The sequence below is a fragment of the Rhinolophus sinicus genome, chromosome 17 (genome assembly GCF_057876585.1).
Source record: "Rhinolophus sinicus isolate RSI-liver-muscle chromosome 17, RSI-T2T, whole genome shotgun sequence".
In the NCBI taxonomy this organism is placed as follows: domain Eukaryota; kingdom Metazoa; phylum Chordata; class Mammalia; order Chiroptera; family Rhinolophidae; genus Rhinolophus; species Rhinolophus sinicus.
This window is the reverse complement of record NC_142517.1, coordinates 101,450,974-101,477,155: the sequence shown is the minus strand read 5'-3', so window position 1 is coordinate 101,477,155 and position 26,182 is coordinate 101,450,974. Positions and strand designations below refer to the sequence as shown.

At 41.0% G+C, this 26,182-nt stretch overlaps 1 protein-coding gene across 5 annotated transcripts in view; it reads left to right on the top strand.

The window, feature by feature from the left end:
* The first annotated feature begins 961 nt into the window (after nucleotides 1–961).
* HPS3 (HPS3 biogenesis of lysosomal organelles complex 2 subunit 1) overlaps nucleotides 962–26,182 on the top strand; it is a 36,694-nt gene continuing 11,473 nt past the window's right edge. For 4 of the 5 annotated variants that reach the window (XR_002138882.3, XR_012496836.2, XR_002138881.3 and 1 more), the window contains exons 1-12: nucleotides 994–1,351; nucleotides 7,707–8,198; nucleotides 8,781–8,952; nucleotides 9,055–9,140; nucleotides 12,198–12,390; nucleotides 16,661–16,742; nucleotides 18,740–18,894; nucleotides 20,418–20,526; nucleotides 22,382–22,563; nucleotides 23,436–23,616; nucleotides 24,494–24,727; nucleotides 25,963–26,148. Coding sequence is in view for 1 of the 5 variants with exons in the window: in XM_019748834.3 (XP_019604393.2) it covers nucleotides 1,135–1,351; nucleotides 7,707–8,198; nucleotides 8,781–8,952; nucleotides 9,055–9,140; nucleotides 12,198–12,390; nucleotides 16,661–16,742; nucleotides 18,740–18,894; nucleotides 20,418–20,526; nucleotides 22,382–22,563; nucleotides 23,436–23,616; nucleotides 24,494–24,727; nucleotides 25,963–26,148 (2,289 nt within the window). In the remaining 4 variants the exon portion in view is untranslated. Of the gene's footprint in view, nucleotides 1,352–7,706; nucleotides 8,199–8,780; nucleotides 8,953–9,054; nucleotides 9,141–12,197; nucleotides 12,391–16,660; nucleotides 16,743–18,739; nucleotides 18,895–20,417; nucleotides 20,527–22,381; nucleotides 22,564–23,435; nucleotides 23,617–24,493; nucleotides 24,728–25,962; nucleotides 26,149–26,182 lie in introns of all 5 variants that reach the window. The other variant, XM_019748834.3, reaches the window with a different exon arrangement.

Sequence of the window (26,182 nt, the reverse complement as noted above, 5' to 3'; positions counted from 1 at the left end):
TGATGAACAGGTTGTTTCCCAGAGTCCCTCCTGGTTGAGTGAAGCAGAGAATGATATCACTTAGGGGTACTCGATTCATCTGGAGGACATAGGAAATGGAGGTAGAGTTTAACTTCAATCCAATTGCACCTACTTTGTCAATTCTTGTAAGGGCTCAGTAAGGTGACTGCACTAGAAACTGACTGAAGGAAAATTTGATTTTCGTTCTGTCCCTGCGTACCAAAAGCAACATCCCTCAATGTTATACTTACATACATGTTTTCTAGATTAATTGGAAAGAGTAACCACAACAACTGCGTCATCTGTTTAAAAAAAAATTGGGATTGCAGCTACAAACTCCATGTTTGCGATGTCAGGAATAGATACAGGGTACTGACTACGAGATAGTTTTGGGACTGAGAGCCAGAGGATTTAGTCCTTCTATATCCTTTGGCGCTAAAACTAATCTTTTGTCAAATATTTGTAGTTCACTAGATTATGTCCATGGGGTCTTTCATTCAGCAATTTTTTGTTTTTGTTCGTCCAAGCATGTTCTAGGCATTGCTCTTTCCAACTAAAGCATTCTAGAATTCTAAGTATTTCTGAGCAACTCTTCCATGTGTTTAGCACTGGGTGGGGCCGTGAGCACCTCACTGCAGTTTTCGCAGCCCTGATCTCCAGAAGCTCATGGCTACTGGGGAGACATGAGTGATGCCCCGGAAGCAAGTACGAATGATACGTGACAGCAGATGATGGAATGCTAAAGCTTACTTAAGGGCCTAAACCTCTCTCCTGGCCCAAAGCGGTAACACGAAAAGACGAAGGGAAGGACACAGGGGTACCTGCGCCCGCCAACCTCTGAGCGCGGAGCGGTGGCCAGGACTGGGCGGCTGGGTGCAAGGCCCTGGGACCCAGGGCAGGCGGGGCGGGGCGGGGCGGGTGTGGCCGCTCTCCAAGCTCCAGCCTCACCCGGCAGCGGCCTCTTTAAGAAGCGGAGCCGCACTCGAGCCCGGCTGGCGCTCACATGACTTAGCTCCGCGCACTCGCTCGCGGAAGTGGTCCCACCTCCGCAGCCGGCGCGGGGTGTCCGGGAGCCCTGCCGGGCCGGCCGACCCGAGCCGGCACCGCCGGGCTGACCCGCAGCCCGTCGCCAGGATGGTGCACTTGTACAACCTGCACCCGTTCGGGTCGCAGCAGGTGGTGCCCTGCAAGCTGGAGCCCGAGCGGTTCTGCGGCGGGGGCCCCGACGCGCTGTTCGTGGCGGCGGGCTGCAAGGTGGAGGCGTTCGCCGTGTCGGGCCAGGAGCTGTGCCAGCCGAGGTGCGCCTTCTCCACGCTGGGCCGGGTGCTGCGCCTGGCCTACAGCGAGGCCGGTGAGTAACGACGGCCCACGGGGCGCCCGGGCTCTGCGCCCCTGCGTGGGCCCGCTTCCCAGCGGAGCGAACGTCCCCGGCGGCAGCTCTGCGTGGGAAAGGGTCTCCGTGCTTCCGGGAACTTGCCGGGTGGTCTCGCTTTGCGGCAAGGTTGTCGTGGCAACCACAGGTGAGCGCCTGCGTCTGCGGCGGAGGATGCTGGCTGCTCCACGCGCCCTGGCCGGAAAGGCCCGTGGTTGGGTGTCTTGGTTCCACGCAACCCGTTTAAACGACAACAAAAACAAAGAAAAACATTTTAGTATAGAAAAATTAAACCCGTGACAAAAATAGGGAGAATAGTATCCTGAACACCCTGTTACTCCGAGGTTCAACAGTTATGCCCTCTCATGACCAGTCCTTTTACATCTGCACCTTACCCACTTCCTTTTGGAAAGCTCACATTATACGCTGATTTTAAAATCTGTATGAGTGGAATTCAGATCTTAGACCACCTTGTACACCCCCATCCCCAAACAGCGTAGCAGCATCCACTACTCTTAACCAGAAATGTAAAGACATACTAAGAGGGTCCTGTGGGTGTGTGTATCCCTATTTTAGAAAACTCCAACATTTAATAATAGGTACTTTTTCAGATTACAAAAGGATTCACCATAGGATTCTTTTAATTAAAAATATACTTAAAGTGTGATTCCTGCTTTTCAAGAAGGGTGTAAAGATGTATCTTGCAGTATTTATGGTGGAAAACCCAATGGCAGAAGTACTTACTACTAATGAACCTGGAGGATTGTACATCTCTGTTTAGTCCCTTTTCTGTCTGCAACTATTGGGGTGTGAGGTCATAGAAACTTTTGGGTTTCAGTTTCTATTAAAAAGGAAAAAAAAGTAAGTTGAATCACTAGATCAGTGATTTCCAGACACTGGGATTTTGTGGATCATTAAACTTGGAGCTACCATACATAGTATCTGTTCATTTTGTCAAGTAAAGATACATATATTTTTTAAAAAATGAAAAAGCCTTACTCTTTACTGTCACCATTATTTATAAAAGAAAAACAAAAACACTTCGCCCCAAGTTTTGGATGTCTTTGCTTTATGACCAACCTATGATACTATTATTTTTTTTTTCTTTTTGACTAGTGAAGACATCAGCAGGGGCCTGCACTGGTCTACAGACCTATTTGAAAACCATTTATTAGATCTATAAGTTCTCTTTGAGCAGAAGGTTCTGATTTTGGTATTTGTTATGAAATCTTGCTCATAATCATTTCGTAATATTGGTAGTGTTCTCCATCCCACCCCTCTTTTAGGCACAGGAGTTCTCACCTTCAAGAGCTCTCTCTACTGAGTGGCAAACTCACTAGTTTCAACTTTAGAGGATGAGAGAGGGAGGGAGGGAGGCAGAGAAACATCATGTTTACATTATTTGCTCCATTCTTCCAATGGACATTTATTGTAGAATTGGAAGAGACAGATGTTATGTAAACCTCTAGCATTCTTGCCTGTCAGTAGTGATTCTGGGGATCCTTGGATGCCACTGCTGGTGCGTAAGAATCACCTGGGAGAGATTTTAAAAATACTGATGCCTGGACCACAACCAAGAGATACAGTGTCAGTTTCCTGGGGCATGGCCCAGAATTGGAGTGAGTCTAATATTTAGCCAGGACGAAGAACCACTGATCTAGAGCCATACCGGCTGCTGTAGGCAGAGTAAAATGGTGACCTCATTAATGAGGCCTTGAAAAACAAAGATGTTTTTATAATCCAGTTGGCTGTCTTAAAGAAAGTTCCGGAGTCATGTGGAACGTATTAGCATGGGTCGTATAGCTCAAGGGTCACTTCAGGTCCTCAGCTTGAACTTCAGCCTCTGGGAACAGCTATTACTCTGCACACAGCTGACTCCTAGCTATGCTGATATCTAGATAACTTGTCTTCTGTGTCTCAGCTTTTTCTTTTTGGTCTTCTTTCTGCCCACTCACAGAAACTTGGACCTGGGGATTCCTGCTCTAAGCCCCCAGTGTCTTCCTCTGTAGCACATTTCCCCATGTCAAAAACAGAATGAATCTTACATCAGCCATTTGTTTGCTGTAAATGTTTTGCAGGTCTCTTACCCAAGCAGTAAACATTTTCAATTTGTTTTTGTTTTTGATCTCTAATTAGCAGGGTGATTGTCTCCTTTTATAAAATTTGAGGGTGTCAGGGAGAAAGTAGATAGAAATTTTGAATGACCGGGGTACTCTAAGGTCATTGTCAGTAATGGAAACTTAATTTAGGCATTGTGTATGAAGGGAGGAAGAGGAGATAAGAGGAGATATGAGAACATTGCTCTCAAGGGAGAAAGGCCCAGTGGCTGGTGTTGAGCGCTGTGTGGGGAGCTCTGGTGCTGGACAATTGTTTTGGGGGTGTCTGGAGGTGGTGGGTCAGGGAAGACAAGACCACATGGCCCTCATCGCCTGTCCTTTAGCTCAAGTATACTAAACAAGCTCTCCTGTCTGGTATCTCTCCCCAAGTCCTACCCTCCCTCAATTTTGCTAAAGTCATAAAACATATTTTGATGAAGCACATGTTATTTCTGCCTTCTGATGTCAATTTCATCATTGGAGTACAGAGTTTTCCTTAAGCTGGTGTCTGTGTTAACCAGATTTATGACCTTGCTACATGAAACAAAAAGTTTACTTATTTTTAAAAATCAGTGACTCTCAGCTCAAGAGTAAATATGAGAATGATTTTTTAATGTACTTAACAAAGACAGAGCTGTTGTAAAATAAAGCCCTGGGCGCATAATGCTGTAAAAAGTTTAGTTCCTTCCTCTTATAAAGGGCTATAACCACCACAGAATCCCCTAGATTTACATCTCCTTTCTAACATTTTGAGAGACGGCATAATTGGGGAAATGAGCATCAGCTTTCGAGCTAACCAAATCCAAGTTTAAGTTCCAGCTCCCTCCTTGGTTGGCTGTGTTGCCTTAGGCAAATTACTTAGCTTGTCTGAGCCTCAGATTCCTGATCTATAAAAGGAGAAGGAGAGAATATTGTAAAGGTCTGTTGTGAGGGTTAACTAAGAGAACACTAAAACTCTGATCATATCAGGTAGACACACTTAGCAAATTCTAGGTCATTATTTATAAAACAAGTTATTAATTTGAAACCACACAAGACAGCATGGGCACCATCTATAGTTTGCAGATTATATATAAACAGTTGATATATAGACTATTAATGAAATAGGCATGTATTTATAGGTGCCTGAATAAAACGCTTTTATTATAACTAAACAAATACTCCTCGTTTTAAAAGTAATTTACTACTAACCTGAATATGACACCAAAGCACAGGCAACAAAAGAAAAAATAGATAAAATTAGACTTCATACAAATTAAGAACTTTTGTGCATCCAACACTATCAACAGATTGAAAAGGCAGTCTGCAGAATGGGAGGAAATATTTGCACAGCATATATCTGATAAGGGATTAATATCGAGAATATGTAAAGAACTCCTGTGACTGAACAACAACAACAACAAGAAATAATTCAAAAATGGGCAAAGAATTTGAATAGACATTTCTCCAAGTGGTCAACAAGCACAGGAAAACATGCTCAACATCACTAATCATCAAGGAAATGCAAATCAAAACCACAATGAAATACCATTTTACACCCATTTGGATGGCTATTATAAACAAGTAGAAAATAAGTAGAAAATAAGAGGATGTGGAGAAATTGGAACCCTTGTGCATTGCTGGTGGGAATGTAAAATGGTGGCGCTGCTGCTGTGGAAATCAGTATGGTGGTTCCTCAAAAAAAACACACAATTATCCTGTGAGCCAGCAATTTCACTTCTGGTTATAGACACAAAATAATTGAAAGCAGGAACTTCTGCAGGTATTTATACGCCAGTGTTCATAGCAGCATTTTTCTCAAGAGCCGAGAGCTGGAAGCATCCCAAATGCCTATCAACAGATGAAAAGATAAACAAAACATGGCATATGTTTATCTGTTACACTCATGTTCATTATAGCATTCCTTACAATAGCCAAGACATGGAAACAACCTAAGTGTCCATCGACAGATGAATAGATAAACGAAATGTGGTATATACATACCATAGAATATTATTCAGCCTTAAAAAGGAATGAAAATCTGACACATGCTGCAACACAAATGAACCTTGAAGGCATTATGCTGTGTGAAGTAAGCCAGACACAAAAGGACAAATATTGTATGATTCAGTTTATATGATGAGGTAGGGTAGTCAAATTCATAGAGACAAAAAGTAGAATGGTGGGAAAGGTGGTTGTCGGAGTTTGGGGTGGGGTGGAATGGTAGGGTTGGGAGTTACTGCTGAGTGGATAGAGTTTGGGTGAAAATGAAAAAGTTCTGGAGAGGGTTGGTGACAGATGTACAACAACGTGAATATACTTAATGCCATTGAATTGTACACTTAAAAATGGTGAAAATGGTAAGCTTTATGTTATGCGTATTTTACCACAATAAGAAATTAAAAAATAATAATAATTGACTGAGGGAGGTCTAGGAAGGTGGAGGCCACAAGGCATCCAAACTGCTTCGCTGGAACAGAGTGAGTGAGCAAACTTATAGAGCCCGCAGGGTATATTTAGGCATCCTACCAAGGTCTCCAGGGACAGAGCAGGTACAGCCTCCATCTCTGGCATCGGAGGAACCAGCATCAGAAGGCTTGCCTCTCTTGAGCGCTGGTGCGTTTCCGAGGACCAGGTGGCCGGCCCAGCCCAGTGAGCATGTGCAGAAAGGGGCCGCACCTGCTTCCTTGCTGCATGCAGATACAGGAAGTCAGTGTGCTAACAGTGGTGTTTGCATTTCAGTTCATTGGAAAAGGGCTTGTTTCCCTAATAATGTTACTTTATAGTCTGTTCTACATTTTGAAGAACGCTGACTTATTCCCCCCTCACCCACAAAGTTCTAAAGATAAAAATGTAAATTTAAAAAACACTGAAATAGAATATTTTATTTTAGTGTAATTTGGAGGACATGGGAGACTGGTTAAGCAAGTTTGGAGACTCAGAAGCCAAAAAAGAGAAGATACATATCTGAGTACAGATACATACCTGATACATATCTGACTAAAAGTTGTATGGTAAGAGATGCCATAAGCAAAGTCAGAAATCAAACGATAAACTGTCAAAACCCATTTGCTGTTCATGGCCAACAAACGATTACTGTCACTTTTACCCAGAGAGCTGCTATTAAGAAAAGCAAATCAAACCCCATAAAAAAGTGGATAACGTGCAGAAGAGAAACTATCCATGGCTGGTGAACATAGGAAAAGATGACCAGCTTTATAAATGGTCTGGAAAAATAACCTAACATTGGCCAAACATTTTCACTTTTGGGAATCTATGCCATGAAACAAACCCCCAGTGAATAAATATATATGTATAGGCCTGTTGTTACAGTGTGAAGTATAGTGGGGGCGGGGGAAACACAAAAAAACCTGGGACTACTTGAATGTGTATCAATAGGGGAATTGTTGAATAAATTATGTCACTTGTATATACGGGACAGTATGGAGCTATTGAAGAGAATGTTAGATACCCGTGTATTGACCTGGAAGGAAAGATTTATTGGAAATTTTTTTAAGTTGCAGATTGCTAAAAAAAAGCTGAATACCACCCCGTGGTCCATGTTTATACGAGAGAAAGGTATAGAAAGGCGCATGCCAGGCTCTGTGTGTTAACATCGGCTCCTCAGGGATTGGCCTGCAGGGGAGAAATCATTATGCTTTTCATTTTTTATCTCTTTACCACTTTGACGTCTCACAACAAAAAGTAATTATAAAATTACTTTGTAATAAAAAAAATCTAGTAAAATCAACAATTAAGGGGAAATTAGCTTAGACTTAAATGTTGTTTAATATATATGTACAACTTTTACCCTATTTCTCAGAGTTCACATGAAGATGTGACTTTGTGGGAAGGGGATGGGTTGTAGTGTAAATTCTGCTAAACTCAAGAGTTCCTTAATTTATACCTAATTTTAACGTCAGGCTAATACTACTAAAGAAGAGCTTTGTTGGAGCTGTCGATTCAGAGCTATGATAAACACTTAGAGCTAATATAAGGAATAAAATGCAAAATTTCTATGTAAGCTACATGAATAATTAATGGGTATGACATTAAAATGGAGAGAGATTGTATTTCAGAACCTAAATACCTAATATCAGTTAAAAATATACCTAAGATCCTGTTACTTAGGGTTGTGTTCTAGTCAATCTTTGATTCAACCATTCACATTAGGATTCATTAGTAGTTCCTTTTCGCAATGCAAGGTAAGTGGTTGTTTCTAATTACAAATTCTAAGTATAATCTTATTTCCTTCTCAGGAGACTATTTGGTAGCAATTGAAGAGAAAAACAAAGCTACGTTTCTACGTGCTTATGTGAACTGGAGAAGTAAAAGGACGGAAAACTCCCGCGTGTGTATCCGAATGGTGGGACATGACGTGGAGACACCCTTGTGCGAAACCTTCCGAGACCAGATGTCTATTATTGAAATGCCACTTTCGGAGGCCCCCTTGTGCCTTTCCTGTTGTCCTGTGAAAGGAGACCTTCTGGTGGGCTGCACAAATAAATTAGTCTTATTTAGTTTGAAGTATCAGATCATTAATGAAGAATTATCAGTATTGGACTTTGAACGTTCTTTAGTTATACACATACGTAATATCACTCCTGTTGAAATTTCTTTTTGTGTTGGATATGTCGCTGTCATGTCAGACTTAGAAGTCTTAATCCTAAAATTGGAGTCAAACCCTAAAAGTGGAGAGAGTGCTAACCACCATCCACATAAGACCAACAGTCCAGTGAAACCGGCAGAAGGTAAAGGATGAATTTAGCTTGCTTTCTTGTTTTAAGTATAGAGAAAACCCTCACTTCTGGCACTCTCTGAAGGGCTCGGATATACATTTATATAGCCAAACCACATTATTTATAGCCTTAATTATTCCTAAAGCATGGGGTTTGGGTTTATCATGTGACTGCCTGTATCTTACTCTGTAGCATGTACATGTATTTCGTAATATTTACCAATAGAAATAATGGAACAGCTGCTACTAGATGAGGGGTTTCTAGTTCCAGTTCTCATATTTACTAGTCGAATGACCTTGGGTTCTGAATACTGTCTGAGTTTCGATTTCCTTGTGTAAAATGGGATGATGATAAATCCTGTTGTACTTTATCAGTCGTGAGGAATCGACGAGCAGGTGCTGAAACTTCAAAACCACAATGCCTTGTTAGCACATGAGATGTGTGTGTGTGTGTGTGTGTGTGTGTGTGTGTGTGTGTGTGTAAATAAAATTACTGTATGTCTACTACATTGGTAAGAGGAAGTTGTGAAGTCTAATTTTTATTCAAGTATTATTTGGAGTTAAGAAAGTCTTTTCTTAAATATTGTCTTTTAAGGCGTCAGTAATGAAGCTTTGCAGCTCGAGTCAGATGGTTTTGTCATCTGCCAGAAGCCCATGGAGCTGCTTGGTGAAAAAAGTGAACAGTCTGGAATGTCTGTTACACTGGAGTCAACGGGTCTAGATGATGAAAAAATAAAATATTTCCATGTTCAGCACCTGCTCTATAGGTATGAGAAAGCTTTTTATTCTCCAGCATTTCATATGTATTTTCCTGCTTAAACTGGATGGAAATTAGATCTCTTCCTCTCTGTCTCTTTTTAAACTCACAGACGTTTTGCTCCTGATATTTCATCCTATGTCTTGTCTGATGACATTAAGTTGCATTCACTTCAGCTGCTACCCATTTACCAGACAGGTAAGTATGACAGTGACACAGTGCAGTGAGGTGAAGGGCTCTGGGCTGGGAGGGGAGACTGACGTGGGTAATGGGTTAGGTTCTTCTACAGTCTCCCTGGGGCCTTGGACAAGTTCCATAGCAAATCCCTGTGAGCACTGGAAAGGGAAGTTGTGTCTGCCAGGAGAAGCCATGGAGAGGACGTGACAGACAAAACCTGTTTCCCTTTTAGAAAAATGGTCGCTAGACTCAAAAAGGGAAATCCGAGCCCTGCTATAGCCGAGGCTTATCTGGGTTCCGGCTGGGTACCTGGCAAGGCTTTTCTGATGACCTTGTGAGCAGCGTGGGAATGTGTGGACCGAAGGGAGATTCGTGTAGAGCAGTGGTTTTCAGGCTTGCTGCACATTGGGCTTACTCGGATGCTTTTAAAAATAGTGACGCCCAGGCTCTTCATGACGGAAATTCTGACTCAGTTGGTCAGTTTTGGAGCCTGGGCGTTGGTATTTTTGAAAAGCTCCCCAAGAGTCTAATGGGCAGCCACGTTTGAGAATCAGCCTTGGGTTCTGTGCTTATTCCTGACTTGCTTAACATCTTTGGGTGTTACCTGGGGAAAGATACAAATAGTATTCTGATTAAATGTGTTCATAATCTCAGTTTTTAAAAATTTATTTTAGTAAACATTGAGTACCTGCTGTGTTGGGTACCGTGCTGGATACCAGGGAACCAGTAATGAGCAAAAGCAGGCAGAGTGCTTGCACGCATGGGCTTATTTTGTGGGGAGGCAGACGATTAGTGATCAGTCCTGAAGAGGAGAATGGTTATACACTAAAATGGGTGCTGGGGAAGAACCCTGCCCTGAAAGCCTCTAACAGAAGATCCAGACCTCGGTGTTGGTCGGGGAAGGCTCCCCGAGAACAAGGATCCTGAATGAATCAGCCCTGGTTTGGGGGTAGAGGTGGTGTAGAAGCAGCAGCAAAGGCGTGTGGGAAGGAGAATCTTGTTTGAGGAACTGAGAAGCGAGACTGCGGGGAGTCAAGCCGGGGAGCGGGGGTTGTGAGAAAAGGCTGGAGACCAGACGACCCGTCGCCATGTTAGAGGCTCCTCTTTATCCAGTGGCTTCCCATAACACTTGGGATAAAATCCCCGATTTTTTCCGTGGTCTGCATGACCCTCATTCAGGGCTTTCCTTGTCCCACTCATCCTGTTTACTGTTATCCATCCATGTGGCCTTTCTCTGTTCCTCAATATGCCACGCGCACTCCTGTGTAAGACCTGTTATTTACTGTGCTTAGAATGTGCTTCCCTCAGGTCTTGCATGACTGGTGTCTTTGAGTCATTCTGCTCTTTGCCCAAAAGTCAACTCACCACAGAAGACTTCTTCAGACCTCTCAATTTAACCTGTTCCTTCTCCACGTACTGCAGTGTGTTTATCCTGCACCCCAGTCCACGTTACTAAAAGGGATGCAGTTACCTTGTCTTGTGCGCTGTTATATCCCCCAGAACCTAGAACAGTGGCAGTTAGTAGTAGGTATTTGAGGAATATTTACTTAATAGGCAAATGAATGAATATTTACATATTTGAGTGTATATTTGAGTAGTGCTTTTAGAAGATGGATAGTTTGGTGAGGGGAGCCAACATGTGCAAAGTATGAAAGCATATGCGTTTGGAGAGGAGCGAGTGGTTCGTCTGACAAGAACACAGATGTGTGTAGGAAAGAAGAGAGAAAAAACTGGACAGGTTGCTTTGGGCCAGTTATGGAGGATGCAGAATTGGATTTTCTTCTGTTATTAATGGGTATCCTTGAAGAGTATCAATCAAAGCTATACTTTTTAAAAACCTTTGATTATCAAAACTTTCAAGCACGTACATGCAATGAAACCCCTGTACCCATCACACAATTTCAATAATGTTGCCTCGTGGCCACTTCTGCCCTATCCCATGCTAGATTATTTTGTTGCAGATACCATGGTTTATACCATTTGAGCCATAAATATTAGGTTGGTGCAAAAGTAATTGGGGTTTTTGCAGTTTTTAACCTTTTAAACTGCAATTATTTTTGCCCCAACCTAATAGTTCAGCATCTGTTTCTAAAAGAAAAGGATTCTTTCTTAAACAAACCCAAAATACACTTCATATTTTTAAAAAGTTCATTGACATCATCAAATATCCAGTCAGTGTACAAACTTCTCTGATTGTCTAAAGTTGTTTTTCTTTAATTCGTTTGGATCAGATTCCAAGTAAGGTTCATACATTGCAATTGGTTGCTATGTCTCTAAAGTCTCTTTTAATATGTAGGCTCTCGCTTCCTCCCTCTTTCTCTTTGGAATTTCTTTAGCGAGAAAGTAGGCTAATACTGTAGAATTTCCCACAATCTGAATTTTGCTGATTGACTCCCCACAATGTCATTTAACACATTCCTGTCCCCTGTGTTTCCCTGTGATTTGGTAGTTGGATCTAAAACTGACTGTTTAGTGTGGGAGCCATTAGCCAGCTACATGTTGCACTTGAAATGTGACTCATCCAAACTGAGATACACTGTAAATGCAAAATTCACACTAGGTCTTGAAGACTTAGTATAAAAAAAGATCATAATATATCTCAATGTTTGTTGATTGCTTGTTGACATGGTAGTATTTGGGGTACATTGGGTTAATACAATATATTTTTTGTAAATGTGATTACTAGAAAACTAAATTACACATATATCTCACATTGGATTTCTATGGACAGTGCTACTCCAGATTTAGGCTTGATCAGATGATGATGATGATGATTATTTTTGGCAACACAAGTAGTGTTGAATTCTTTTGGAAGGTACATAGTATCTAGTTGACTCTTTCTGTGCTGTTAACAGCCATTAGTGATTATTACCTAGATCTCTTCATTTATTACAGTTGCAATATGGTGATATTGTAATTGTATCATTCTCTTTTCATTTTTTATGAAAAGCAACTTCCCCTAAACAACTCTTTGGTTATCTACTGATAGACTTTTTTTTCTTTGCATACAAAAGTCAAAATATTTTTCCGTTTATTTACTGGCATTTCATGGCTTTTTTTCCCCTTTTTTTCATACAGGTTCTCTTACTTCTGAGAGAAAAAATTCGTATCAGGAAAAAGAGTTGCTGAGTCTCTTTTGTTTTTTCTCATTGCCTCATGTGGGCTATCTCTACATGGTTGTCAAATCTGTTGAATTAATGTCAGTTTACCAATATCCTGAGAGGTCCCAGCAGGCAGTGCTCACGCCACAATTTTTGCATGTCATCACAAGGTATGTTAGTGTCACTTGCTAGCCTTTGAGTCACTTCTGTAACTTCTTGAGGTGCTTTCTAAATCTTTAAATGAGAATTGTGTGAACCAGCATATAGCACTGTAAATTAGTGATACCCATTTGTCTTTTGATGGCCCATATCCGCCTTTTTACTGTGTTTCCCTGAAAATAAGACCTAGCCAGACAATCAGCTCTAACACATCTTTTGGAGCAAAAATTAATATAAGAGTCAGTATTATATTATATTATATTATATTATATTATATTATATTATATTTTAAATTGTATTATACCCAGTCTTATTTTACTATACTATAAGACCTGGTCTTACATAATATAATAAGACCTAACTGGACAATCAGTTCTAATGCTTCTTTTGGAGCAAAAATTAATGTAAGACCCGATATATTATATTATGTTATATTATATTATACTACATTATATTGTATTGTATTGTATTGTATTGTATTGTATTGTATTGTATTGTATTGTATTATATTATATACTATGTAAGACCAGGTCTTACATTAATTTTTGCTCCAAAAGACGCATTAGAGCTGATTATCTGGCTAGGTCTTATTTTGGGGGAAACACGGTAATATCAATGATTTAGATTCTGGTTTTGCCTTTATTTTCTTAGACTGGGTGGGGATCTTTGTAAGGAACTATAAGGTTCTTCATGAGGAGAGATTTTCATAAGGAATTCTAATGAAATGTCATTGGGACCAGTCAGGATATCTAGATTTCTTTTTAGATTTCCTAATTTTTTTTTCACTGCTATTATATCATTTTTGCATGAGTTAGTTCATAATGGTTTAGATCTGTGAAGGAGCCAGAAACAGCATCTGAATGTCCCCTCTGATTAGTGGAGATGGCAAAGTAGTGCAGAGATTGGGGTTGGTCAAGGTCATGTTGCTAATTGGTGGCAGATGTCTTCTGAGTCACCTTACCTTAGTATGCAGACATGATCATGGGTTCCTGAGCAGGACTTTGATCTTCTTTCCTTTTATCTCGGCAGTAAGTGATGCTTTTGGTTCTATTTCCTGTGTTTTTTAACTTAGACTTTGTGTGAGGCACTGCATTGGGCCCTGTGACCAACCAACCATGAGCAAGTTACACCACCTGCTTTCTATGGCGGTGACATGAGAGAGGGACGGGGACACATACACCAAACTGGTGAAAATTGTCCTAAGACACTATGAAACTGGTGTAAGCACTGGCAAGAGAGAAAGTACTTCTGGCTGAGTCATACGGGAAAGTTCTTTGTGTTTGCAGTGAGGCCCAAAAGCTAGTTAGAATTTGACAGCTAGAGACTGGAAGAGAAGAGCATTATAGATGGAGGTAAGACTACTCATAAAGCCTATGTTCAGGAGCACCTAATAATTAATTGCATTGCTAATTAAATTATAAAAAAGGGTAGTGACAACTGAGTGGATGTGTCAGACTCTCCAGCAGGTGCTGGAGTCTGTTTCAAACAGCACAACCCACCTTGAGCTGTGATGCCCCCTCCTGGTGTGGGTGCTGCCCCGTTCTCCTCCCGCTCTCTGATGTAAGGAGAAATGCTGTTGTGTGTTTCTGAAGTGAAGACTGAAGGTAGCTAGACTTCTCAATCTCCAAACTGGTGCACAATGAGGTCCTTTAAATATGAAGCAACTGAAATGTAGCTCAGGGCTTTGAAAATCAAACTAAGGAATTTTTTAAGGTTTTGATTCAAGAGAGTAATGTGACAGAGCATTGCTTTAGGATATTTCATGGTGGCCATTGTGGAATAGGGATTGAATGTAGATGAAGAAACTATTGAAGTGGTTCCAGTATGGATGATGAGAGGTTATGTTTGGTCAGGGCAGTAGCAGTGAGAGGAGAGAGCAGAACGGATGAAAGAGGCTTCGGCAAGAGAGCTACAGATTTGGTGTCTGATGGGATCATGGGGATGGAGGAGGCATAAACACCCCACCACAGTGTGAGCCTGCTTTTATGAAAGAATGGAGCCTGGCGTAGTGTGGGGCGAAAGAGAATTCTGGTTTGTGCATTAAAGTTTGAGGTACTTCGAGAATATCAAGAGGAAATGTTAAGTAGGCTTTTGGACAACTAGGACCGAAGATTAGGGAAGAGAGGAAAACTTAGATGTTTTATTACCACCAAAAAGAGATGGTTATTAAAGTAGTAAGTATGGCTCCAAGAGTGTGTAGCAGAGAAGAGTGGTTGAACTGAAAACTGGTGAAAGTGATCTTCAGAAAGTGAGAGGAGGCAGAGAAAGAGCTTCAGGAGTGCGAGGAAACTGTAGCATCTCAGAAACCAAAGGAAAAATAGAGGGAGAAAGAAGGAATGAAATACCCATTTCTGTACCAGAATATTGATGCCAAAAGACTGGCTGTCTTTTCTTCATCTGATTGCGTAGATGTACAGGACACTGAGTTTAGAGAATGGACACTCTAAACTTATCCGCCCCTCGTCCCATGTCCCCTTAAGTATATTCATGTTTCTTGAAAACTAGTATGTTGATATACCATAAAAAAAAAGCAACAGAAAAAAATTTTAAGGATTCTATGAACAATGTATTAGGTTGGTGCAGAAGTGACCATGGTTTAAAAGGTTAAAAATAATTGCAAAAACCGCAATTGCTTTTGCACCAACCTAATAAAATTATATAAGATGTCACCCTCAGAAATACATAAATAGAAAAGCCCCCTCCTTACTCCGCAGACTTAAGCCATGTCAATGATAGGTGTATATTCATCCAACTTTTTAAAAAACAATGCATGTACTCCTGTGATTTGTTTTTTACGGAGGTGGATCAGGTCTCCGCTGTGCAGCAGCTTGCTGCTTCACTTAGCAGCATGTCCCAGACATACCCGTGAGAGAGCACATCTCAGCTCTCTCTGTTCCTTCGTACTCCTCCGAGTATTCCAGCAGTAGCCGCAGCTGGACTACTGCAGGTGGAGGTGAGTCAGAGGAGCCAGCCTTTTTATCTCTAGAACCTAATGATCATTTCTTTTTGTTGTCATAGCCACGTTCATCTGTCATCCTGGCCCCACCAGGTGCTTTTTGTTGCTCCTCATTGTCTCAGAGTCCCTTCCAATCATTTTAATTCCGAAGGGTGCTAACCCTCTACTCCAGATTTCTGAGCATTGGTGCACCTGTCCCAGCTGTTGTCATGACTCCAGAGGCCATGTCCCAGAACTCTGTGGAAATGGACAGAGATGGCAGTGGGCTGAGACTGAAGTGGAAGCCCCAGCAAACAGGTGGAGAGAGCCCTCACTGGTGCCTCTTATGTGTGCTGTCTCCCACTGTCACAGTGTCAGAATACGTATCCTGTTAAAGAGGTAGTTCTCCTATTTTAAGATATTTGTTAGGGTTGCTTTTAGTCCTTTATTTATTTATTTATTTATTTATTTATTAATAGTTCATTTTTACTTCTCTCACTTTTTAGTTTGTTTTTAAAAATCATTCCTATGAATTCACTCCAAGATGGGTTTGTAGCAGTTTCTAAGTTAACTGTTTTTAATGTCAGTAGTGGAGTGTTGAGTTACCCACATGTCACCGGACCACCAGGCGTCTATCGTGCACTTACTGGGGTGTCCCTGGGTTGTCTTACTGTGCAGAAGCAGCCAGGGGTTGTGGAAAGAGATAGAGAGAGGAGTGTGAGGAGTGAAGAGACCTGGCATCTAATGTGGCTCCATTCTCCAGAGAGGCCTTGGACCAGTCATGAACCTTCCATGCCCTAATCTTTAAAACAAGTTGCTGGAGTAGGTAATTCTGAAGGTTCCTTCAGTCTCTGATTATCAGTTCTACCATTGGATGTGTGTTTGCATAATCTCAGTGTGTTGCTCAGTGTAATCCAGGCTCAGTGTCGTCCTCAGATGAGTGGGACAGAGATAATAGTCGGGAACCTTGGGTTCTGATCTTGGCTTTGATAGTGACCTCTCTGTCTGTTGGGTGACCCTGGGGGCTTCATTTTGTCTGTAAATGAGGGTATTGACCCAGATCCATGTTGTTAACTAGGAGTGTACAACAGCCAAACGTGCCTGGATTCAGCCCCTAGAGATTATGACTCAGCAGGGGTAAGGTGGGGACCAGTTATGTGTTTCTGTAAAAGGGATTCTGAGGTGCTCTGCTTGTTAACAAGCAGTCTGCCTCGTCAGCATTTGACAGATGCTTGAGTCTTCCCCCAGCCCGGCCATTGCTCTGCTCGCCTGTGAAATCGTCCCAGCTGTGGACGCGTGGCTTACTGGCCCCCGCCTTGCTCAGTGGCCTCTTTCTTCTTCCTTAGTAACTACCTGCAGTGTTTCACGGTGCGGTGCAGTGCGGCCGCAGCTCGGGAAGAGGACCCGGACATGGACTCCACCGTCAAGGTCAGAACTGGCTCCTGATGACAGTGAGACGGAAGACAAAGGGAACGTGTGAATGCTCATTCACTCTTGGGTCTGAGTGTGGTGAACAGGAAAGATCTTAAAATCCTGTTTATTGAATTAGAGCTTTTGAAGGTCAAATAGTATGTGTTGTTTTGTGATTCATGACTTAGGTGACAGTATTTAAGATTACTTTGGAAACATCTCATTCAAAACCTAGGTACAATGCACTGTTTTAAAAGTTTGGTAAAGAATATGCAGTGTAACTTCAGAGAGAGTACTTTGCAACTAACCCCCCAGTTAGGATGGCCTGTATTTTATAAGTTAGTTTATGTCTATCATAAAAAGGCACCTGGGATGCCTTTTCCTGGAAAAACACGTGTTCAGTAGTGATGGCTGTGTTAACCAGTCAGCCTTCTGTAGCACGTCTGAGGTTCTCTACTACTGTTAACGTCTTCGCCTATGTTCTGATACATGGTAGCGTTTTCTGTGATCTCACTTCTCAAGGACTCTCTTGCTGTGGCCCACCTGTAGCTTTCTGTTGCTGCCCAGGCTGACTGCCTATCTCCAGCCTCTTGGGAAACCAGAATCACAGCTTCCCCTGTGCCGTTCTGTCTGTGGTTAAGATACACATGCAGCCTTTGCAAGAGATTATGTGTTTTAAAAATAAAGGTTATTTCCCTAGTAAAAATTGAAAGCTGACAGATTCTTTGTTCTTCTCCTCACACCTTGCCACTACTTAAAAAAAATTTTTTTTTTAAACCTCAGAAAGACGTAGGCTTACATAGATGGTGATTTTGGAGTGAGAGGTATATAATAGATCAAGGCAGGATCAACCTGCATTTGAAAATAAATCATAATGTCAGGTCTCAGCCTCATAATACTAGAGGGAACAAGGAACAGAGGAAGGGAGAAAAAGGAGGGGTGGGGGGTGGCTGGTGGGGAGGCTGCTCTTGAGACCAGCCCTCCTGACGGTGGCGTGGAGGGGGGATAGTGACAGCCACACCTCATGTCTCTCCCTTCTCTGCGACGCCACTGTTCTGAAATCCGAGATGCCACCTGAACAAGCACGCAGGCATTTAGCCCGCTTGCTGACTCGGCTTTGGGAGCTGGGTGTCTGAGAAAGATTTCACAGCCTCAGAGTTTGGTCCAAAGTGCACATTATCTATATCTCCTGCTGCTCTGAGATTCCAGCTCCTCGGCACCAGCCAAGGCCACCTTGACTATTCTTAGGAATGAAAAAATAGACAGAGGTGTTTCCCCAAGCGCTTAGTACAAAGGGACAGGGAAGATGGCCTCTGAGTCAAAACGATGTTAACTGAGAGGGCATGGGCCTGGCAGCATCGTGTTGTGAGCCCCCAGAAAAAGCTCTTCTGGTATCTTTTCTTATCCACTCCAGTTGAATTAATGTTCCCTTGCAGGGACAGCAGCCTGGCTCCTGCTCTAGGGTTTCCTCCAGTTTACCTGATACACCGCAGCCTGCCAGCCATTTGAGGCAGTGTTCACACCTGAGGATGTAAGAGTTAGGGGCCATCTGAACATACAAGCATTTCTATCCTACACACCCATTTCATGTACTCTGTGTGCATTAGAATGTCCCTTTGTAGTGTCTAATTTTGCCTAGAAACTCCATTCAGCCCACTGTTAGTGGGCATTTCCCTGGTGCAGGTTACCACCCCACGGCCGTACTCCTGGAGCCGTGCTCAGCTGGAGGTCCCTCAGCTGCCTGTGAGATGCACCCTGTGTCTGCATTCATTCAGTCAGTAAATACTGAGTAGCTCTTCGGCAGGCACGTATGAAATAGGTTGTTGGTTCCGTAAGTTTAGATAGGATAGCCTCCTCACTCTGATAAGAATAGGAATTTGAGGTTGTTGTTTGTTTTTTTGGGGGGTGGGGTGGGGTGGGGTGGAGCAGGAAAGACTTTATCAAATAAACACTGAATTTTGAATTAAAGTTCATGTCCTTCTTCTTGGTTAAATTTGTGGTTTTTCTTTTACTAGGCTTGCCCACCTGTCAGTATGGATGTCTGTGCTTTAAGAATACAGCTTTTCATAGGCTTAAAAGCCATCTGTCACTTTAAAAACCACGTCATACTTTTGACCAAGGCAGACCCTGAGGCCATTCCGGAGAGAAGAGAGTCACCCAAGAGACTTCTGTAAGCATCCCTCTCCCCCAGACATTGCTGCCAAAGTTTCTGGAATGAATTGCTACTGGTGTGTTTCGTGTGCTTCTTACTGTATCCTTTTTTATTTTTTTTTTTAATCAAAACTTTGGTCAGATGGATTTTCTTGGGTGTTCCCCCACCCTGCCCCTCCCTTGCCCCCTGCTCCCCCAAGGAAGAAAATAAGGTTTTAATGATCTCTAGACTATCTTTTATAATTGACCTTGGAACCTTTAGAAAAAAATGAATTTTTAAATAGTTTCAATAAAAATCTGGAATTTTAGATAAGAAATTAAGGGACATGCTTTTCTGTGTCATTAACAGGGAAGACAGCCTCCAATGCTGACCCAAACCACACCTCTACTACCTGTTTTTCTCCTTTGACCTTTCAGTGGTTACACTTTTATCCAAAGATTGTTTTCTGGTATTTCAAGTCAAAAGAAATTCACAGTACATTTCTTACCTTAAAGCATATCCATGCTATATGGATATGTACTGATTTACCTTAAAATAAAATTGCAATTCGATGGCACTAATTTCTGGTTGACTCTTTGATTTTCTGCATTCACGCTAGAATGCTTAATTCCAGACTAGTTATGCTTCTATTTGACCTTTTCTGTACTGTGAACTTAGTGGTAGGGGATGCAATCTAATTTGAACGGTCCTCTATGGAAAATTTATCAGGAAAGAAAGCTGTTTGGAGGGAAGAAACATGTCATGTGTTTCAAGTCAAACATTGGTTTTTCTTTTTAACATAAGTTTTTGCTTTTTGGAATTGCTTGTGCCTATGCTTTGTTCCTCCAACAGGAATTATGTTGACTTGTTAACGGGTCACTTACAGAATGCACAGAATGGTCTGATCTTAAAAGCTTCTAGCGAGAGGAAAAACAACTTGTAATCTTTCACATTTGATATTTGTAAAGTATTATGTATTTTAAATGATTTTTTAAAATTCTGATTTATTTGAAAATTCATTTTGTTGAAGGTCTGCGTTTTAAAAGTTTGTCAACTACAGAAAATGCATCACATAGTGAAAGCAAGATTAGGGGAGTGCTTTAAGCAGACTTGCAGTTGTGTGAGTCTTGTGCATTTTCCCAGCAGCCATGAGTGCTCTGAGGATTGCTGTGTTGGAGCTCAGCTTACATTTGTGGTATAGGGCGTGCTGGACTCACGGAGGCCACGTGCAGGAGAGATCCTGGGCTCAAGGACTTTCACAGCCAAAGCTCTCTTTCTTTTGAGGGCTCTTACCTGTTCTTTGAGCCTATTGCCCATTTAAGAATGCTTGTGGAATGAGTTGGAAGTGATTGATTTATCAATTCATGAGAGCTGTAGAATATTAAATATTGTAGGCCTGTGCAGCATTGTGAAATAATACTCTATAAAAATCAATTGTACAGTTAATACTAAATGAAAATATTTTCATAGTTATTTAGGGTATCAAATGTTTACCATTTAAATTTGCCGTTTATTAATAATATGTCTTATCTTACAGTTCTTGTCCTTTGTTTTGCTTTTAGTTCTAGAAAAGCTACCAGTGTTAAGCTCAAAACACCTCCTGTAGCTGAGGCTGGGTGGAATTTGTATATTGTGAACACGATCTCACCAGTGCAGCTCTACAGAGAAATGGTACTCCTTTCAGACTTCTGATTCTTATTTGTAGAAATTTAAAGTGGAATTGATGACCACAAATTGATTTTAATTATCATACATTCAGAATGCTACACCTACCAGCTTACAAGCTCTGTCTGACAGTGGCATGTATATCTTTTTCCACCTTCTCCTTTTCTAGCTTCTGACGTTTGAGGAGCCAGTAGAAATTACCTTTGCTAAAGTAAGACTGCTTTATTCATACCCACCCCTCTACGAGGCTCGATTAACCAGTCTAAATATAAAAAGTCTTTGACTTCTACTTTGAACCCAAGTAAAGACAACCATGAAAGGAAGCTGAAAGCAATCTTAGATCATTTATCCCTGTCTCACTCTTCCTTGAAATATTCGCAGACTGTCCCAGGGCACTGCAGCAGCTGTAGCACTCTCCTGTGCGTAGGGGCCAAGAGTGGACATTCTTACTCCTTTTCTAAGAGTGACAGCTGCCAACTCATTTCTGCAAAGTTTTTTTAACTCTTTATTTTGAAATATGTAATTTCAAACTTACAGAAAAGTTGCAAGAGTAAGAATAGTACAAATAAAACCTGTGTGTTCCCCACACAGATTCACTCTTAGTCAACATTACACCCTTTTTGCTTCTCTTGCTCTTTTTTTGTTTTTCGTACTCTTGCACTTTCTAAACACACACACACACAAACACACACACATACACACACTAATATTCTGATCCTTTGGAAAGTAAATTACACAAATCATAGCCTACGACTACATACTTCAGTGTGTGTTTCCTAAAAATAGGGATATTTGCTTACATAACCATAATGTAGTCGTAGTGCTTCAGTAAATTTAACATTGATGCAATGCTTTATGTAGTCTGTGGTTCATATTCCATGTTTGCCAGTTGACGCAATAAAGGTCTGATAGCATTTTCTCCCCACTCTGGTGCAGGAGCCACTCTAACATCAGGTAATATTTTTAATTGTCATGTGTCTTTAGCCTCCTTTAGTTCAGAATATATTCACAGCCTTTCTCTGTTTTTTTATGACATAAACAATTTAAAACAATGTATTTTCTTTCCCCTTCCACCTTTTTCATTCACTGATGAGATTCAGGTTATGTATTCTTGGCCAGAACATCACACAGGCGATACAGTGTGTTTAGTGCGTTTCCCAGGGCGTCACGTTGGCTGTGCATGGTCTGCACCTGCCCCGCGGTGCTGTTCATTGTGGTCAGCAGGTCAAGGTTCTGCCTGCGTTGTCCCTATCACTTTAATGCAGAGCATTATGTCAGCTTTGGCCTGTCTTTTTAGTTTTGCTTAATTGAATGTCTTAGACTTCATCTAGATGATTTGCCTACTGGAGTCTGAAAATACAGATACACTAAGATAGCTAGTGATAATTTTTATAAGCCAACTGTGAGTCACAGGAATAGATGTAATAGAACTGGAATTCACCAATTGAAACTAAAATAAAGGGATACTCAGTCTGAATTTGAAAAAGATTTACATCCTAGAACTTTTTTAAAAAAAAAAGTTAACTATTTCAGATACGTTCATTAGCTTTATCAAACTGTGACCAAATTATTGCTAAGTTAACAGTATTATTAGTATTGCAGTATTATTTGTACCTTCTCTAATGATTAGCACTGTTTCAAGGGAGTGTTTACAATCACATATGTACTAAACTGGCTTATAGATTGTGGGGGGCATAGCTAAACCCTAGCAGAATGATAAATAACCCCTTCTTGTTTTTTAGGATTTAATGTGCACAAACATTAACTTGACTAACAAAATATATAGCTAGTTTTTTAAGAACGGGGAAAATTTTCAGAGTATTTCTGCTGCAACATTAGCTGTTTGCCTTCCTTGTTTTAGGTAGACTACAGTAATACCTACAAGACTGCAAAAACCCAGAGCTGCATCCACCTTCTTAGCGAGGCTCATCTGTTAGTGAGAGCTGCCCTGATGGACCCCAGTCAGCTGGAACCTGCAGAAAAAGCGGAGCTTTTAGAAGCATTTAAAGAAAGCTGTGGACACCTGGGAGACTGTTACAGCAGGTTGGTGATGCTTCTTGGAAACTTGTTAGAGAAGCCATGCTGAGCTCTGGGTATACTTACTAGCTTTTCCATCTCTGATAGTTACGTGATAAATGGGGGTACACATGAGGGGAAGTGCTTCACTTATTCATTTATTCCACAAGCATTTGTTGAGCACACACTGTGTGCCAGGTATTATGCTAAGCTTAGAGATACAAAGATGAGTGTGACCTGTTCCCTGCCTCTAAGGAATTATAGTTTATTAGATGAGCAGTGAGTCTCCAGTTCATGAGTCTCCCACCACTTACTTTAGGAATTTGAAGTTTCTTTTCAGGCCTTGGGTCAGGGGCAGGCATGACCAGTGAAAATCTCTTAAGCAGACGAATCAGTAGTTTATTGCCTGTTGGCTTTAAGGGGAAAACAGCAGTTGGACGGTCTGTGATTTTAATCTTAGCATCAATGCTTTTATGATGTCAGAAAAGGACATTAGTATGAATAGTAAATTTTATTACTGAGAATGATGTTTGCATCTTTTTTTGTATATGATTGTTTCAAAGGCTTACTTGACCTATGAGAATGATTTTAAATTAATAAAACAGACTTTTCCTACCTATAAACACTATTATTTTATAGCCACATTATGAAAATAAAATTCATTTAATTTTTAAATTTTTATTATGAGCGAGCAAAGCGAGCAAAAGCAACTACTTTAATTAGAAATGACTTTGCAGAATAAAACTGAGGAGCTTGTTCCAACTACTGATGATGGCTGTAGAAAAATATTTTGAGGTTTATGTCATTTGGAAAGCATAATCTGTTTTTGTTATCAAATGTATTAGCTATCCAGGCTTAAAAATGACAAATTTGAGGGGGTTTTGCTTCCTTTTCTGTAGGCTTGACACCCAGTGTTCCCACCTTGCCTTGCCATACTATAAGATGTCTGGTTTGTCTATGGCTGAAGTTTTGGCTCGAGTGGACTGGGCAGCAGAGGATGGATCACAGAAATGTGAGAGGGGATTAATCTTTTACATTAATCATTCACTTTATGAAAACCTGGATGAAGAATTAAGTGAAGTGAGTATAGTTTTCTATTCAGTTATATCTAATATTTTTAACTTTTCATTTTAGCCATTGATTTTATGTAATACTATTTAGAAGTCAAGTTCCAAATATTTTTCTTGGGTAATACATTCTTTCCTAAGAAAGGTAACTAATATGCCCCTTTCTTCATTAATAATTATAGAGTTATAGCTTAGAAAAGAACTTACCATCATCATCTTCTCATATTTTCATGTTATATAGACAGGGAAGTGGTCCACCTGATCAGTGTGACAGTGGCATGTCTTTAGAACAGTGACAGAACGTGGGCCTTACCTTCCTTCTCAGGTGCAAGCCTTTCCACAACCCTAGTCACCCCACAGTCCAAGGGTCCAAAGCTTCACTTACGAAATCCTGGCCCAGTGACCTTAACACATTATTGAGGATTATTTTTAACCTCTGTGTCTTTTAAAAAAGAGTTGAATACACAATATGCAAAGTTAGATATTGTGATACCAAATGTTTTAAGGTTTTCAGAGAAATGAAATTTTCTCATAAGCTGCCTCATTAAGTATATTTAATATCAGCTGTAACTTTTTATAAGGATTTTTGAGTGTAATTTAATCCAGTATTTAGCTTCTTCTTCGGAACTCTTGCTCAAATTAGAAATGGTGGCCACAATTTGGTACATATTTTTACTGCTTTTTCTTCATTTTAACTCAGCAAAGAGACACTCGAGGTCTCCCACATTATTACCATCAGCTCTGTCTTTTTAAATCAAAACGTAATACTATAATTTTATTTTAGTTGGAATGTTATATCTTAGCTTTGTGTCTTTTTTATTAGTCTTTCCTGACTTTGTTGCTTTCTGTTGGCTGGCTGACCTTTCACCTCTTGTCCATGCTCCCCAAAGGAGTTAGCTGCACGAGTGGTTCAGATGTTTCATGTGGCAGAGCCCAAGCAGCTTCCCCACATTCTCTGTAGCCCTTCCATGAAGAATGTTAACCCTTTAACTGCCATGCGCTATCTAAGGAAGCTGGATACATCTGGGCTTTCATCAGTCCTAGTGACACTGAGCAAGGCAGCAGTGGCTCTGACAATGGGAGATCTTGACCTGCACCAACGGGAAATGAGGAGCCATTCAGAGGTATGGTGCCCTGCCTGCTATTGGGAGCAGGCTGAGTTAGGACCTGCTACTCCTCAGGTGTTGGGCTTTCCTCTGGCTTCTATCAAGCTCATTTTTCCTTCGTTGTAAAGGAAAATAGACTTGATATTAGAAAGGAAGTGACCCAAAGTGGAAGTGCGTGGACTTTGGCTGGCAAATGAAAAAGAAATAAGAATAATCAGTGGCAGCAGTGGGTATCCGAAGACCTTTCAACTTAGTGTCAGGTGTGTTCAGAGCACGGGGTATCTATAGGCTCTGTCCCGAGCCCACAGTGACGTGGCGTGAGGGAATGGTGTGTCCACTGAAAACAGAACAGAGTGGTGTATATTCAGGTATACAAGTGGGATATTAACTGTGAGCCGTAGGAGGCCAGTAGTTGCAGAAATAGTCTGCACTTGAGGAAATCACAAGTGACTTTATTAAGGATTGGGCATTTGAACGTGTAGCAAAGAAAAGGTAGCTTTCCCTTGGAAAAGAGGCCATTTAGGGGCATGAGCCAAAGATGTTAATCATTAGTGGAAGAAATTAAGTAACATTAACTGAGTATTTATTATGTCCCAGGCCTATTCTGAGCCCTTTGCATGTATTCTCTAATTCTTGCAGCAATGCTTTAAGGTAGATGCTTTTGTATACCTGTTCTACAGATGAGAGAACCAAAACAAAGGAAGGTTAAATTACTTGTACAAGGTCACCCTGCTAGTGAGTGGAGAGCCAGGATTTGAAGCAGATCGTCTGGCTCCAGATCCTGTGCTCCTACACTATTGTTTCATTGCCTACCTGTGGTCACATACCCATAGTATGGCTTTGGTCTCTAAAACAAGAGCTGAAGTGCTTTGTTTCTGTACAAGTGACACATTTATTATGACGAAAGGAGCAAGTCAACATTGAGGTATCCGTTGCTTTGAAGACTAGAATTCTAGACAGATGAATTTTTTTCCATAGTTTTGAGAAAAATAAAGTAATAGTGTTGTTAAATCAAGTACACCTAAATTTAAAGTTCTCTACAAAAATAAGATATCTAGATGCTTAATTAAGTGTTAATAACTTCTATGAAGATAGTTAACGGTGGTGTTCTTAGAGTGAGAACTGGTCTTTATGGTTAAAGAAAACATTGAGATTAAAGTAAATTATTAACAGAATCTTGAATGCACTAGTACGTATTTCCAAAATGAATGCAATGTACATTTTGTTCCTAAATTTCTTTTTTTTATCTTAAGATGAAGTTGGTATGTGGCTTTATTCTGGAACCTCGGCTGTTGATTCAACAGAAGAAGGGACAGAGTGTTCCAACTGAACTCGCACTTCACTTGAAGGAGACTCAGCCTGGATTGCTCGTTGCTTCAGTCCTGGGCTTACAGAAGAACCACAAAATTGGAATTGAAGAAGCAGATTCCTTCTTTAAGGTTTGTCCCTTTGAAAATGTTAATTGTTCTGGCT